This window comes from Cibotium barometz, chromosome 3 (genome assembly GCF_041138505.1).
Source record: "Cibotium barometz isolate CiBa-2024 chromosome 3, ASM4113850v1, whole genome shotgun sequence".
In the NCBI taxonomy this organism is placed as follows: domain Eukaryota; kingdom Viridiplantae; phylum Streptophyta; class Polypodiopsida; order Cyatheales; family Cibotiaceae; genus Cibotium; species Cibotium barometz.
The window spans coordinates 9,869,980-9,887,386 of NC_141048.1; the positions used below are offsets into that span (position 1 = coordinate 9,869,980).

At 43.5% G+C, this 17,407-nt stretch overlaps 1 protein-coding gene across 2 annotated transcripts in view; it reads left to right on the forward strand.

Moving 5' to 3' along the window:
* LOC147639692 (3-oxoacyl-[acyl-carrier-protein] reductase 4-like) overlaps positions 1–15,655 on the forward strand; it is a 96,319-nt gene extending 80,664 nt beyond the window's left edge. Inside the window, exons 1-3 of one of the 2 annotated variants that reach the window (XM_086772804.1) lie at positions 14,262–15,207; positions 15,297–15,368; positions 15,450–15,655. In XM_086772804.1, coding sequence (XP_086628930.1) covers positions 14,872–15,207; positions 15,297–15,368; positions 15,450–15,650 — 609 coding nt within the window. In that variant the 5' untranslated portion in view covers positions 14,262–14,871 and the 3' untranslated portion in view covers positions 15,651–15,655. Of the gene's footprint in view, positions 1–14,261; positions 15,208–15,296; positions 15,369–15,449 lie in introns of those variants that run through there. The other variant, XM_086772813.1, reaches the window with a different exon arrangement.
* The last annotated feature ends 1,752 nt before the right edge of the window (positions 15,656–17,407 follow it).

The window sequence follows — 17,407 nt, forward strand, 5'->3', positions numbered from 1 at the left end:
AGAGCCCGATGCAGGGAGGCCATTGACCGCCAGGCGACTCCACCGGCGGAGGTCATACAGGCCCTCTGGGTGGACATCATTCACACCTTGAGAGGACACTGGGGGAAACTTCAGGGCGACTCGGATCGCATGAGAGGTCGCCGCAAGGCTTTCCTCCGCACTTGGTAGCCTGGCCCTTTCCTCATCGCGAGGGGCGAGGATGTCACTTGGCACTATAGGCCTCCAGTTTGGCTCTTCTCACCTCCCACATGTACTACTAGGTAGCCCCCCCCCAAAGAGCGGCCAGCCCCACGGGGGTGGAGCTCAGATGTTCACTGTGTGTTTTTATCCCTCCTTGTGAGGTGAGCTTTGTAGCCTTATGGCGCTTTCTCATTAACTAACGGAAGGAACGTTTTTCCCAAAAATATATATATATATATATTGTTTGGATACCAATTTTTTTGAATTCCAATTAGCAATGCAGAATTACGGGTCGAGCAAGTTAACTATATACAAAAAATGCATTTTGTACACTGTCAGATCCTCACCCTAAGGACAAGAAGTTCTAGCCAAGCCTAAGCTAGAAGGAGGCCTATTTCCATCAGAAGGAGGAGAAAGGAAGTGTACAACATGGTAGACGGTGTATGGGTCTACACAGTTTTGGCCTGTTCGCCATGGTGCATGGTCGAACTTAGCTCACGAGGACCACGCATGGCCCATGCACACCATGGGTGACCTCTTAAAAAGGAAGGCAAAGCAATCGCACCGTGGGCAACTCTATGAAATTGCCAGATTCTTCTTGCTAGCATCACAAGTGAAGCAGTTTGGCAAAGTGGAGGGCTCGATTGACAGGGGTCTTATCTTGCATGGCTAGTTCGCCCACGGTGCGTGGTCGACCTTAGCTCTCGACCACGCATGATGTATACGGACTGTGGGTGACCCAGGAGGCATGTAGCTTGCTTTATTGCTCCCCTTTGATACATATGTTCTTATTCATTGGTTTTTTATGTTTATAGTAGGAATGGCTTGTACAAAGCAGACGATGTGGCCTTTAATAGCAAAGGAGATCCAGCATCGGAAGAAAATGGAAGAAGAAATAAGAAAGAAGAAAGAAGGAGGAGGAAGGTGGAACTTCTCAAGAAGGTGAAAAGGTAGGAGAGAAAGGAAGAACAAGAAGGTGGCGAAAATACAAAAGTTACAAAGAAGGCTAGTGTAGGAAAGAAGGATCATATAGGAAAAAAGCCTCTTGTAGGAAAGAAGCCTCATGTAGGAAAGAAGCTGCTTGTAGGAAAGCAGCCCATTGCAGGAGTGAAGAAGTCTCTTGTAGGAAAGAGTCAAATGAAGGCCAGGGCAGCTATAGTACGACAAAACAAGTTGTTTCTAGAAATACAAGATGCACAAAATGCATTGAATATGGCTATTCCTAGGGCTCCCTTTATGAGAGTCTGTAAGGATATTGCTCAAAGAGTGAAGCATACATTTAGATGGCAAACTGCAGCAATCATGGCACTTTAGGAGGCTGCATAAGATTTTCTTATTGATTACATGACCTCTAGTAATATCTGTGCTACTCATGCTAGCTGTGAAGTGGTCAACAAAACCTGGTTGACCATGACCACTCTGGAGGCAAGATCCAACCTTGCCAATCCCTAGAAGAGAAGCTTCCTCTTGATACTCTCTAGCACAGGAACAAACTGTTGAGAGGAGGATATATCCAAACCCACCTGACAACCCAAATACCTGACTCAGTCACCCCTCTAAATCCATGTGAATCCAATGTCAAGTCCCTAGTCTGAAGTGTCCTCTCATCACTAATCCAAAATCCATTTGATTTATGCCAATTAATAATTACATCTACAACCAAGAAAAATAAATCCAATGCTTTTCTAAAGGAGGTGTGTCCTTAAAGAGTCACTTACAAATGAACTACCGTGCCATCTTCCAAATAAACTACCGTGTCATCTGTCAACTCACTGTCTAGTAGCTCCTCCTTGTGTCTGATAGGAAGTATCATCCCATGGATATCAACTTGAGATATAAGGTAGATACTCATAGCTACACCCACAAAAAGAAAAAGAAATGGGGCAAGGGGTATCCCTGACGGATTGATCTGGAATCTAAAATCTATCTCCCCTAGTCCCTCCAATAAGCATATGGCCATGGACTGATAAGTACAATGAGGCAACCCCTCTGATCCAAGAATCTATGAATACAAAACTTCTGAGGGTTCCCTCCAAGAAGCTCCAATCTACTCTGCCATAAGATTTCTCAAAGTCCAGGAGAAGAATGGAAAGCTTCTAACCACCATGCATAGCAAGCTCTGCAGCTTCCCAAAAGGAAAAGATATTATGAAACATGCTCCTTCCATACACGACTCCCATCTGTGTTTCATGAATCAAGGAGGGAAGTAATGGATGCAACTGCAAGATGATTGATTTTGTAAGAATCTTATAACATGAGCCCAAAAGTGTAATCAGTCTCCTATAGCCTCCTTTCAGAATCAGATGAATAAGTCCCTCAGAAAATGACTAGGCATCTCTTCTAAGTCCTAAATGCCCTACAGGGTTGTAGTAATATGATCCCCAATGTGGTCCCAAAATGAAATAAAGAAAGTGGGGGTGAGGCCATATGATCCTCGGCACTTTCCCTTGTAAAGGGGTGAAAGTGCATCTCTAAAGTCGGTGTTGGTGAAATGTGCACCTAGAACTCTATGCATTCCATGTTTCACCAACCTAGGAATGCTTTGCAATATCACCTATCTAGCATCCTCCCTGGCCGGTGAATCTAGATGAGCCATCATTAATAATCTGTGGAAATGCACATGACTGTATCCGGACTCATCTGTAAAACTCTCTCAGAGTCAATAAGCTAGGAGACACTCTCTCTGCTATGTCTAGGGCCCAAAGTAAAGAAGAACTTCTTATTGACTCTACCACCCATCTAAATCTAGAAGGACACTTGTGCATGAAATGCATACTCTTCTCTATGATCCATCGATAATTGTTGATGATCCCTTCTTGGAGCAAGTTGCTTCTGAATCCAAGCATCAATAGGCCATTTTTGCTCTTCCCTCTACAAAGCTGCCAGCTACTAGCGGATACAAATCTCACGTCTAAGAATATCCAATCTCCTATCGAAGATAATTGAACTATAAAAATCACTAATGGCTTCCAATGCATCACCCAATAGTGAGGGAGATGACTACACCACATCCTCAAAATAAGAAGACCAAATCTAAGAGGCAGTCAATGTGGGATCATCCTTTGTATAAAAGGCATGTGGAGTCCTGACATTAGAGGAACTGCCTCTCCTATGAGAGTCCGATATCTCCAAAACCACCGGAAAATGATCTGAAGTGGAAACCCCAGCAACAATGCATATCGAACCAAATCTGTCAAGTGCCCAATCATCTACATAAAATCTATCAAGCCACTGATCAAAAGGCAAAGCCTCAACCAAGAGATCTTGGGGTTTGTGGCTGAATATGAAAGGCATAATCCAGCCAAGCATCTCTAGAATAGAACTACAAAAGAAAAGCATCCCAGGAAGCTCTCTCTAAGGAATGAAGTCCTCCCTCTCTTCCTCCTTTTCCGTCTGATGGCAATTCAACCATGTTGAAATCACCACCAATGATCCATGAATCTACAGTAGAGGCCCAAGAAAGAAATTCCTTCTACAATATGACATGGTCCCCTCTGAAATTGGGAGCATAAAGGTTGAGGGTGCCAACTTTATGCCCTCCTATCAAAAGAAAAATCCATTGAACTCTGGATGGGATAATAATGTGATGTCCAATCACTAGGGGAAGAATAGAATGAGAAATTGAAATGTAAGTACCTCACCCAAGGTAGGGGACCAAAAGGTATGACCAGAAAGTATCTTCCCTGACTTGGTAAATCACCGAAATCTAAATTGTGATCCTGAAGGCAAAGAATGTACATGGGGCCTCCAACAACATCTGGATGAAGTTGATTCCAAATCATCTACCTACGTCGACAATGTGGAACATCACCCATGCCCTGAATATCCCAACTCACAATCCTCATCGACCAGAGGATGGGTGGAAAACCTTACCCAACCTGGTGGCCATGACCAAACCCAACCTAGTGGAGATTGGAACTCCAATGTGTGGGCCATGAAGGCCTCTAGGATGCACCGGGTACAAGGGGTCCATGTGAAGATAAAGGGAGAGAGAAGACGATGCTCATGGGAAGCTTTCTCACTCACAACACAAAAGGGGAAGGCACACACAAAGGTGGAGGCAGAAAACTCTTTCTCCTTCTTACTTCTTGAAAGCCAAAAAGAACATAATACAAAGGAAAGATACCAAGCTATATCTTGGTTAACAAAACTCAAGTAGACTATACTAGTGGTATACACTAACCCACTAGTTGCATGTTGACATACATAGCTGTCAACTAGTTGTTATTCTGAGACGGTGTAACAACCGCAGCTCACCAACACGTCGGTGACATCAATGTACAACAGTCACCCTGGCATCTCATGATGCGTTGAGCTTGATATCTCAACACTCCCCCTCAAGCTCAAACCCATATCCTGCACACCAAGCAGGTCTCTAAACTTGCGCAGCTTCTCTGCGCCCAATGCCTTCGTGAAAATGTCAGCCACCTGATCCTTTGTGCTGACATAAACCAAATCCACATGACCTGCTAGAACCTGTTCTTGCACAAAATGATAGTGCACCTCAATGTGCTTGGTTCTAGCATGAAACACAGGATTGATGGCCAACTGAATGCTGCTCATGTTGTCACAATAAATGACAACGGGTCCCTGTGCTGACACTCCCATATCTGAAAGTAGCTTTCGAAGCCAAGCTACCTCACATGCAGCCATTGTTGCACCTCTGTACTCTACCTCTATGCTCGAAAGAGCCACTATAGGCTGCTTCTTGTTGCTCCAACTAATCGCAGCACTCCCAAAGGAAAACATAAAGCCACTAGTAAATCTCCTATTTGTAGCACTACCAGCCCAGTCAGCATCTGCGTACCCATGTAGCTCCACCTGCAATTTAGACTCATAAACAAGTCCATACTGAAGGGTGGACTTGATATACCAAAGTATGCACCTGGCTGCGTCCAGACGTGGCTTCTGTGGTGCCTGCATATATTGACTCACCAATCCAACAGCATAACTCAGATCTGATCTGGTGATAGTCATGTAATTCAAGCTTCCTACTATGCGCCTGTACATAGTAGGGTCTTCTAGCAGATCTCCTGTATCTGCACTCAGCTTGATCCATTGGCACAGAAATGGGCAAACATGCTATCATCCCATACTTTGACAGCATATCCAATGCATACTGCCTTTGCAAAAGACAAATGCCCTCTGAAGTTCGAATCACCTCAATGCCCAAGAAATACTTCAGCTCTCCCAAATCTTTCATCTCAAACTTCTGTTCGAGAAGCATCTTAACATGTTGGATGTCATCATCACTGTCCCCTGTCATAATCAAATCATCCACATCAATGACAAGGAGCATGATCCCATTTTCTGTTTTTCTCACATATAGTGAGAAATCTGCAGTGGAAATCTGAAACCCAATAGTGACAAGATACTGCTCTATCTTGTCTGACCATGCTCTAGGTGCTTGCTTCAAGCTATACAAGGCTTTCTTCAACCTGCAAACATACTCAGGATGGACAACATCAACATAGCCCTGTGGCTGCTGCATGTATACCTCTTCTTGCAAATCACCATGCAAGAAGGCATTCTTGACATCCATCTGATGCAAGGACCAATTCCTTGCTGCTGCCATAGCAATGACAGATCTCACAGTCGCCATCCTTGCAACCGGGCGAAAGTCTCCTCATAATCAATGCCATAGGTTTGTGCAAACCCTTTTACAACTAACCTTGCTTTGTATCTGCTCACCGTGCCATCAGCATTATGCTTCACCTTATATACCCATTTGCAGACAATTGCTTTCTTATCACTTGGTGCAGGCACTAATTCCCAAGTGTTATTTGCATTAAGAGCAGCCATCTCTTCATCCATGGCACTCTCCCATTTTTCATTTCCAACTGCCTTTTCAAAGCAAATGGGCTCAGCCTCTTTAATAACTTTCACCATATATGCATAGTGATGAGCAGAAAAACCATCATACCTCAGTCTATCAACAGGGTGCAATGCCCTTGTAGACTTACGCAAGCCAAAATCATGCCTGGTTTTTCTAATACCAGGCGTAACCATTGAAGGAATTCCTAATTCCTCATCAAGACTCTGATCTGAACCACTTGATTCTCCATCCACAAGGGAGTGACCTGCAGACTCATCAAAAGTGGGCTGATCCACCTTCTCCTTTCCCTTTCGTTACACCTGTGTATCACTGCTTCCACTCGCTTGTGGAGATCCACCTGATCTTAACCTGCCAGTCCATGGTGATGCACGAGAAGTAGTGGAGGACTCTCCTGGACCACTAACAACTTGTGACTGTTGCTGCACATTTTCTGCAGCATTCCCATTTCTCGCATCTCCAACATCAACCACATTTGTTGACTTTGCATACCAGCTACTCATCTCATCAAAGACCACATCTCTGCTTACATGAAATTTGCATGTTAAAGGGTTATAGCATCTATACCCTTTCTGCTGCAAAGAGTACCCAATAAAGACACACTTTTCTGCCTTTGGATCCAACTTGGTCCTTTCTGGTATGTGTACATATGCAATGCATCCAAAAACTTTGAAATGGGAAATATTTGGTTTCTTACCAGTCTACCTTTCTTCTGGAGTCATTCCATGAATTGCTGCAGTGGGAGTCCTGTTAATAATGTACACAACATTTGCTACTGCTTCAGCCCAATAATAATCTGGTAAATTCTTTTTTCATTCAGCAAGGCACGACCAACTTCTGCAATCTGCCTATTTTTCCTCTCAGCAAGGCCATTTTGCTGAGGTGTATGACTGCATGAGTATTCCCGTTTGATCCCATGCTTCTTTAAAAAATCAGAAAACTCATTTAAGAGGTACTCTCCCCCTCCATCTGACCTTAGGCATTTAATCTGCAGGCTTGTTTCTTTTTCAACTTCAGCCTTGAATGTAACAAAATTCCTGAACACATCACTTTTATTTTTCATAAAATACAGCCACACTTTCCTAGTGTAGTCATCAATAAAAGTCACAAAATAATGACAGCCACCCATTGAGGCTGTCTTGGTTTGCCACACATCTGTATGTATCAACTATAGAGGCCTGGTAGTCTCACTTACATGACATGGGAATGGTTGCCTTGCCTGTTTACCAAGTTGGGAAGCTTCACAAACCTTATGCACACCATCCACTTTAAATTTTGGCAAACCTGCAACAATGTTTTGTGACTGCATATTTTTTAGCCTTTGAATATTGACATGTCCAATCCTTTTATGCCAAATATCTATATTTGCAATCACTCCTTTTCCATGTGCAAACATTGCTGCATTCATTTGAGACACACCTGCATCCAATGTAAACATTCTTCCATTCCTTTTTCCCTCGGCAATGAAGCGATGACCATCTTTTATATCTTCCACAAAGCAACCCTGGGGGTTAAAGATGACCTACATATTCTGTTCAACCATTTGCCCAACAGAAATCAGATTTTTTGTGATATTCGGCACATGCAACACATTCTTTAGACTCTTTGTCTTACCATTCTGCACAGACACAGGCACACTGCCAATCTATGCAATCTAATGCACAATATCATAGCCAGTCTCAACCACTCTTGGCCTATCTGGTTTCCTTGCATCTTGAACCCATTCTCCATGACTTGTCATATGATTTGAAGCACCCGAATCAAAATACCATACATCATCATGTGTTGCATTTCCTGCGCTGGCTGAATAAATCTGATGTTGCACCATAAACAAGTGCTCATTCCTGTCTCATCGCTTGTGGATGCATAATTATTTTGCTGCGACTTCCAATTATTCTGCCTTTGATAGCAGTCCTTTGCCATATGCCCTCTTTTCCCACAAGAGTAGCATTCAATGTCCTTATTGTAGTTTGCATTTTGGCCTCTCTGCTGCCATCCTCCATGACCTCTTTAGCTCCCCCTTCCTCTTAGGCCTCCTCGTCCTCCTGCATGGGACTGATTTTCTTGATTTTCTTGATTTCTGCCTCGGCCACCGAATCGGCCTCCTCTTCCCCTGCCTCTTCCTCTACCTGCATCATTGTAGAAGACAGATTCCTTGGAAGTTCCTGAAGATGATGCACCACCTCCAGTTCTTTGCTCTTTAGTGAGCAATAGAGCAATCAGCTCCTGGAAATCAGGAAAGTTTTCTCAGACACTAATGGACGTCCAAAACTGAGCATACTCCTTTCGAAGACCATTCAAGGTCATTAACACCAAATCATCATCTTCCACTGGTGTCCCAATGGAAGCAAGTGAATCTACAAGTTTTTTCACCTTGTTATGATACTCATTAATATTCAAAGTCTGCCTTTGCACATTGTGCAACTCTAGCTTAAGCTGCATCTTACGCATTTGTGTATTTGTGTTGTATAGCCTATTCAAAATTTCCCACTTCCTTTGGTGTCTTGGCATGTTGAATATGCACCACGTAGGTGTCATTGATGCTGATAGACAGCCACTACATAATCTTGTTGGACTTTTCATGCCAGCTCTTCCATGCGGCCAACCGTTCTTGTGTAGGAGCAGTCGGGGCAACGGGTAGTACCAGTTCTGCTTCATCTCCAGAGATGAATCCCCATAAACCTTTTCCCATGATGTAATTTGTCACTCTGAACTTCCATGCGGGGAAGTTGGTGCCATTGAGCTTATCAAGAACAATCTGTGACAGTCCATCTCCTGACATTGTGAAACTTGCAAGTCAAAAACCCAAAATAATGCACTCGCATAGTTTTTGTCTCACACAGGCAATATCTGCAAAACTGGCGAAAGTGGTATGCTACCACACAGTCACCTTCCGTGACTCTTTTGCATAAATAGACTGCAGGATAGAATCTGTCACTTCTGAGATCTCTACGAAATAGGCATACAATGCATTTCTACAGAGCGTTCGCACCGAACAACAGAACTTCGACACACAGTGGAAATCTGCCCTTTTTTGCGAGACTGAAAACTCTTTCTCCTTCTGACTTCTTGAAAGCCAAAAAGAACATAATACAAAGGAAAGATACCAAGCTAGATCTTGGTTAACCAAACTCAGGTAGACTATACTAGTGGTATACTAACTAACCCACTAGCTGCATGTCGACATACATAGCTGTCAACCAGCTATTATTCTGATACGGTGTAACAACCGCATCTCACCAACACGTTGATGACATCAATGTACAACAGTCACCGTGGCATCTCATGATGCGCTGAGCTTGATATCTCAACAGTCCCAACCCCCACCCCCTAGCTAGGCAGTCTGTCTCTCCACTCCTGCAAAAGGTCCCGGGAGGGATGGGAGTGAGAGGCACGTATACACTATTATATATCACATTATCTACTTTCTCATTTTGCATATGGGATTACTCTATCATTACACGTATCATGCTTGAGATTTTCACCAATTTACCATGCTCCTATTTGCCAAGTGACCTTGGGGGTTTGGCACACACCAACAATCCCCCCATGGGCCAAACACCCAACAATTAGCCCCTTTTTTCAACACTAGGGATACTAATATGTGGAACATATTGCCCTCCCTCCACACACAACTGGGAGTCCCCCTACACACGGGGTCCAAGGGGACTAACACATGGCTTGCCCACAAAACTGACAGGTATGAAATACAGGAGCATTTACAAATTCGTCGCACGTATGAGTCATCAGCTCTTGTCGTGCCGTAACAGTCGCGTCGAGCTCACGGCTGAGCAAGTACATCACATAGGTCTGTTCGACATGCTGTTGTTGCAGGTCTGTTCACAGTCGCCCATCCACAGGCTTTCATAGATTTGTTGCCCGATTTCCATTTGCTGGTTCGCCAATTAGTTATGCAGGTCTCTCAGTTCTAAACTGCTTTGATACCACTATATGCCACGAAGGCCTCTAGGATGCAATCACTCCTTTTCCATGTGCAAACATTGCTGCATTCATTTGAGACACACCTGCATCCAATGTAAACATTCTGCCATTCCTTTTTCCCTCGGCAATGAAGCGATGACCATCTTTTATATCTTCCACAAAGCAACCCTGGGGGTTAAAGATGACCTACATATTCTGTTCAACCATTTGCCCAACAGAAATCAGATTTTTTGTGATATTCGGCACATGCAACACATCCTTTAGACTCTTTGTCTTACCATTCTGCACAGACACAGGCACACTGCCAATCTATGCAATCTGATGCACAATATCATAGCCAGTCTCAACCACTCTTGGCCTATCTGGTTTCCTTGCATCTTGAACCCATTTTGCATGACCTGTCATATGATTTGAAGCACCCGAATCAAAATACCATACATCATCATGTGTTGCATTTCCTGTGCTGGCTGAATAAATCTGATGTTGCACCATAAACAAGTGCTCATTCCTGTCATCGGTTGTGGATGCATAATTGTTTTGCTGCGACTTCCAATTATTCTGCCTTTGATAGCAGTCCTTTGCCATATGCCCTCTTTTCCCACAGGAGTAGCATTCAATGTCCTTATTGTAGTTCGCATTTTGGCCTCTCTGCTGCCATCCTCCATGACCTCTTTAGCTCCCCCTTCCTCTTAGGCCTCCTCGTCCTCCTGCATGGGACTGATTTTCTTGATTTTGTTGATTTTTGCCTCGGCCACCGAATCGGCCTCCTCTTCCCCTGCCTCTTCCTCTACCTGCATCATTGTAGAAGACAGATTCCTTGGAAGTTCCTGAAGATGATGCACCACCTCCAGTTCTTTGCTCTTTAGTGAGCAATAGAGCAATCAGCTCCTGGAAATCAGGAAAGTTTTCTCAGACACTAATGGACGTCCAAAACTGAGCATACTCCTTTCCAAGACCATTCCAGGTCATTAACACCAAATCATCATCTTCCACTGGTGCCCCAATGGAAGCAAGTGAATCTACAAGCTTTTTCACCTTGTTATGATACTCATTAATATTCAAAGTCTGCCTTTGCACATTGTGCAACTCTTGCTTAAGCTGCATCTTACGCACCTGCGTATTTGTGTTGTATAGCCTATTCAAAATTTCCCACTTCCTTTGGTGTCTTGGCATGTTGAATATGCACCACGTAGGTGTCATTGATGCTGATAGACAGCCAGTACATAATCTTGCTGGACTTTTCATGCCAGCTCTTCCATGCGGCCAACCGTTCTTGTGTAGGAGCAGTCGAGGCAACGGGTAGTACCAGTTCTGCTTCATCTCCAGTGATGAATCCCCATAAACCTTTTCCCATGATGTAATTTGTCACTCTGAACTTCCATGCGGGGAAGTTGGTGCCATTGAGCTTATCAAGAACAATCTGTGACAGTCCATCTCCTGACATTGTGAAACTTGCAAGTCAAAAACCCAAAATAATGCACTCGCATAGTTTTTGTCTCACACAGGCAATATCTGCAAAACTGGCAAAAGTGGTATGCTACCACACAGTCACCTTCCGTGACTCTTTTGCATAAATAGACTGCAGGCTAGAATCTGTCACTTCTGAGATCTCTACGAAATAGGCATACAATGCATTTCTGCAGAGCGTTCGCACCGAACAACAGAACTTCGACACACAGTGGAAATCTGCCCTTTTTTGCGAGACCACTTTGAGAACTTGCGGCTACGAAAAGGGCCCTAAAATGGCCTCACCGCGAAGGGCGTTCCTTGATTCAACAATGCACACCTACACCTGTCGGCTGTGGTCCAGCAGAGATATGCTTCCAAATCTGAAATGGAAAGTTGAAATAGCTCCTCTTACTGAAATCTCTTGCTCCCTTGAGCTCCTTAACGCAAACCGAGATCTGATACCATGTGAAGATAGTGGGAGAGAGAAGAGAATGCTCACGAGAAGCTTTCTCACTCACAAAACAAAATAGGAAGGCACACACAAAGGTGGAGGCTGAAAACTCTTTCTCCTTCTTACTTCTTGAAAGCCAAAAAGAACATAATACAAAGGAAAGATACCAAGCTAGATCTTGGTTAACCAAACTCAGGTAGACTATACTAGTGGTATACTAACTAACCCACTAGCTGCATGTCGACATACATAGCTGTCAACCAGCTATTATTCTGATACGGTGTAACAACCGCATCTCACCAACACGTTGATGACATCAATGTACAACAGTCACCGTGGCATCTCATGATGCGCTGAGCTTGATATCTCAATAGTCCCAACCCCCACCCCCTAGCTAGGCAGTCTGTCTCTCCACTCCTGCAAAAGGTCCCGGGAGGGATGGGAGTGAGAGGCACGTATACACTATTATATATCACATTATCTACTTTCTCATTTTGCATATGGGATTACTCTATCATTACACGTATCATGCTTGAGATTTTCACCAATTTACCATGCTCCTATTTGCCAAGTGACCTTGGGGGTTTGGCGCACACCAACAATCTCCCCATGGGCCAAACACCCAACAATTAGCCCCTTTTTTCAACACTAGGGATACTAATATGTGGAACATACTGCCCTCCCTCCACACACAACTGGGAGTCCCCCTACACACGGGGTCCAAGGGGACTTACACATGGCTTGCCCACAAAACTGACAGGTATGAAATACAGGAGCATTTACAAATTCGTCGCACGTATGAGTCATCAGCTCCTGTCGTGCCGTAACAGTCGCGTCGAGCTCACGGCTGAGCAAGTACATCACATAGGTCTGTTCGACATGCTGTTGTTGCAGGTCTGTTCACAGTCGCCCATCCACAGGCTTTCATAGATTTGTTGCCCGATTTCCATTTGCTGGTTCGCCAATTAGTTATGCAGGTCTCTCAGTTCTAAACTGCTTTGATACCACTATATGCCACGAAGGCCTCTAGGATGCACCGGGTAACCTCTGCCCCCTAGCACATTATCTACTTTCTCATTTTGCATATGGGATTACTCTATCATTACACGTGTCATGCTCGAGCTTTTCACCATTTACCATGCTCCTATTTGCCAAGTGACCTTCGGGGTCTGGCACAAAGGAAGTTTTGGATGAACAAATGAGTGGAAAATGCATGTGGTTGATGCAAAAATACATAACTTCCTCGTTTCTTCCACACACCTGGTATCGTCTCTCTTCATGCACTGATCTCGTTTTCTTCCCAGTCCTGTTGGTTTCTTTCACGTATTTGGTCCTCTTCTTTTGGTCTCACAACTTTTCGTCTTTCTTTCAGGCACAATTTCGGTGGAACACAAGCTCCATCTTTCTGTCTCACCTTTAAATCGGCCTTATTGAGCAGTGTCCGCTCTGGTAAGTTCACGTTGTTTTCATACACGACATGTTACTATATATCCGAACATTTTAGATCCCTTTTCTATCTCACGTTTAAATCTGGTCTTATCTCAAGCCTGTCCTGTCACGTAACAGGCCTATTCATCAAACATTATGATCTAAGAAGTTATGTATGATGCAATATTTTTGCATGATTCTTGGCATCGTTTGCAAGGATCATGCAATCCTTGCAAAAAATTCTCCTTGCTTCTCTTTGACACATTATGATAGAGGAATATTTCGATAGGGGATTTTGTGCCACATTACATAAAAGTATAGATAGGCGTGATTTGTGCCTTACATTTATACAAAGCCACAAATCTGTGATCAATATTGATCGATTAGTTTCATTCTAGAATATGTTATGTAAATGGGGCGTAATTCATGTCTTAACCACAAAATCATTTACATATGATCTCAATCTTAATTAACTCATTACGTCAGCTATTTTATTTATATTCGTCTCTTGTTCTCTTTATGTATATGGGATGAGTATTTACTCTTAACTTATTGCTCATTTGTCCCTAAACTGCAGTTTCTTTGTTGAGAGTCTGAATTTGGAACTCATTGTTTTGCAGATGGAGATCAATCTACAAGATCCCGCTGTGGTGCAGGCGTTATAAGTTTTACAGAATAGTGGATTTGATCTTGAATTACTACTCCAATGTTCAGATTTGGACATAAGCAATTTGGCCCCCACCCTAATCTCATATGTTGACACAGTGAAATTAAAACTAGCTCTGCGAAGAGAGAGAGACAGGTTGGCAGAAATGTTAAGAGATGAAGAAATATACAAAAAGTTTATACCGGTGGTTGGATGGTTAAATGCTGTTTTCACAGATGACTCTTCAAATAAGAGCTTCGGAAACTGTATATTGGTTGCCAATCCAGGTGAGATGAAGAAATATACAAAAAGTTTTATACTGATGGTGGGATTGTTAAATGCTGTTTTCACGTATGACTCTTCAAATAAGAACTTTGGAAACTGTATATTGGTTGCCAATCCAGGTTTAGCAATCACAGCATTACATGTGGTGCGGAAGACAAAGATGCAAGATGAAGGAGTGGATGAAGTGATAATAGGTAAGGCAAGTGGTAGCAAAAGGATAAAAGTTTCCAGCAACAACAGCAGGAGGAGTAGCAGCAGGAAAGGCAATAAGAAAAAGGTTGAGGTTGAAGTTCAGCTCCAACAGATAGAGGTAACTTGACCATCAATAAGTACGTTTCTTAAAGAATACAATACGAAAAAAGTCATGTTTCTTAAATTTTTTCATGTTAAGAGGTGTAAATCATCCATGTGTAGGTACATTTCCCAAATACACATGGAGGAGTCCTTACGTATAATGCAGAGATAATTGCATCATCATTGGATGATGATTTGGCCCTCATTGGTCCAGCCTATCAGTCCCTTCCCTTCCCACCTCAGTTTCAAAATTTACAGCCCCTACATACATGGGTTCCATATGAGCCACAAATAAATGATAAGCTAATTCTCATTTCTTTCCCAGCATGTAAGGGAGAGGGTCGGTTTCTGAATGGACCTACCATGCATAGTGATTGTCCTTGGTTTACAAAAGGACATCTCTCCTGTTTTGATCTAGTAGGGGCCCAGGGATTTGGTACCTATTCTTCTTTTGGGGGAGCTTCAGGGTCTCTAGTAGTGCACCCTCTGCGGGATGGAGGCTTTAGGGTGGCTACACACTTAGGAACATATCACGAGAGTGAGGATATCACTAGTTGGCATACATCATCGCTTCCTTTGTTGAATGAGAGTCTATCCCAGAAGGCATACAACGGTTATTTCACATTGCGGACGGGGCAGTTTTTGACATCCCACTTCAATACAAGTCGCAATCCCGTTGCTCCGTATTTGCACCCTCAGGTACATATTGATTGCTTTTTTATTAATTTAGCTGAATGTTTCAGAGAGTTAGATGGCATTCAATGACATTAAACTTTTGTTGTTTTAAGGTGGGGCATGTAAAAGGAAAAATAAGGATGCAAAAGGCAAATTCAAAGAAGGATAACTCCTTCAAATCACCGGTAAGTGGTTCACAAATGGACATAATTTCGGACATAGTTTCTTGTAAAGTTTAGCTTTTAATTTCTTCTCCTTGAATTTAGGGATTGGAGCATGATGTTCAGCCAAAGGACGAGCCTGAAGTTTTACATCACCTGTGGAGTCCATGGCCAGTAAGTGGCTTTCTTATTTTTTATTTTTCAAAAGTAAGACTTCTTATTAAGTATGAAAAAGAAGATCCTTGGGCCAAAATAGCCTCAAGGAATCAACACACCATGCAAGGCATGGAACATCCAACATTCTAGCTGAAAATGCCAGCACATACCAGTAGGGGACTCTGAAAAGAAAGGGGAGTCCTTCCATTCTTTTAGGAAAGCTTGTTGCTCTCTTTGCAGTCTTAGAGTGTCCTTGGATTTTGTTCCAAGTAGCCATTAGAGTATGTACCATTTCAACCCAAATGCTGTAGAGAACCTGAGATGGGTGGACTTGTGTATGCTATAAGGCCTCAATACATCTAGCCTTAGCCATAGATGTAGGCTCTCTCTCGTAGAAACCCTGTGGGCATGTATGTGAATGAGAACCATATAATCGAGCCCCATGTAATGAAAAAAGAAGAGTGCATTAGCCTGCCCATAAGAGTGGCAATCCTTGCCCAAACAAATCTGGCTTGTCTACAATGTCAAAGTTAGTGCTGAATGGATTTTACCATGTGAGAACAACGAGGGCAATGTGGGTCTACACCAAAGTCCTCTCTCCAACTGTTCACCGCAATCCCTCTATGAATGCAACACCAAATAAAAAGAGAGATTTTTCGGCTCCTTAAGGAACCCCAAAGCCTCCTCCAATATCATGTTTGAATATCCTCAAAAATCTCGAAACTCTCCCAATGAGGAGCTTTGGAAGGCCCACTGTAGATACCAATGGGGACTCCTCCAAACAACCAAAGTCTCCAGCCACCTTGAAGGGCATACTCTGGTCTAGATCAAGCAAATAAACTTTGGAGGTCATCCTTTCAACTCTGACAGGAAAACCGATGCACCATCGGCTCCTCAGGAACCAAAAGTGAGGGGAACCATCTCTGTCGGTTTCCGACAACAGGAAACCTACCAGTTGCCAGGCAACCAATCAAGATTCCCTTCGGAAACTAGGACCAGGAGAATTCGCCAAAGATCATGTTTCTTGCCAGGCTCACGGGCCGACGAGAATCAGGAAGTCAAGAACCAAGCAACGTCTACTCCGAGAACCTTGGTCTCACAGATCTTCTCCACATACAAGAGAATTATGTCGAGTAACCAAGTTAACGAAGTTCAAGGTTCCTCGATTTCTCCTTTCCAGCAAAAGAGTGAACTTCTTCCTCAGCACGAAGCATGAGAAGATCGGAAATCAAATCCCAAATTCTTCTCCTACAAATCTCACCTATCAAAGGGATCAGAAGAACAGAGACTGGCTCTGATACCAACTGACACAACCCCTCAACTAGGGAAGACTCTGCTCTATCTGACCAAGGCTAACTTGGCGATAGTCTACGCAGTCCGGGGACTGCTAGTGAATGGCTAGAGACTCACCACCCAGCCGTAGGCTCATCCGAGCCACCCCCGAGCTAGTGATCAGGCAACCTTCGACCGTAGTCCATCCCAAGTAAGGCTACGCATCCCATACTACGTAGCCCCAACCAATCCGGCTATCTTTAGGCCTGGACTGGTCTATGTCAAGCTGCGTCACTTAGGAGGCCCCACTCCTAAGATTGCCCTCTAGTGAGTAATGGCCCTCACTATATAGGCTGGTGTTTACTATAAATAGTAAACATGACCTAACCGTCCCAAAATTAGGTCAATCCATAGTTGACCTGATCACTCAGTCTAGCCAACGTTATGTCCAAGCCTGGACATAACACATCAGGAAGAAGCTTTTGTTTTGGAGCTCAGCGAATCTTGATTTGGCTTCTAGAGTGGTGGTGGTTAACCAAGTTCTTTTAGCCACTGCCTGGTTTGTATGCTCATGTTGGTGCAGGTCTAGGAAGTCCATTGCACAGCTCAAGAAACCCATCATGAACTTTCTTTGA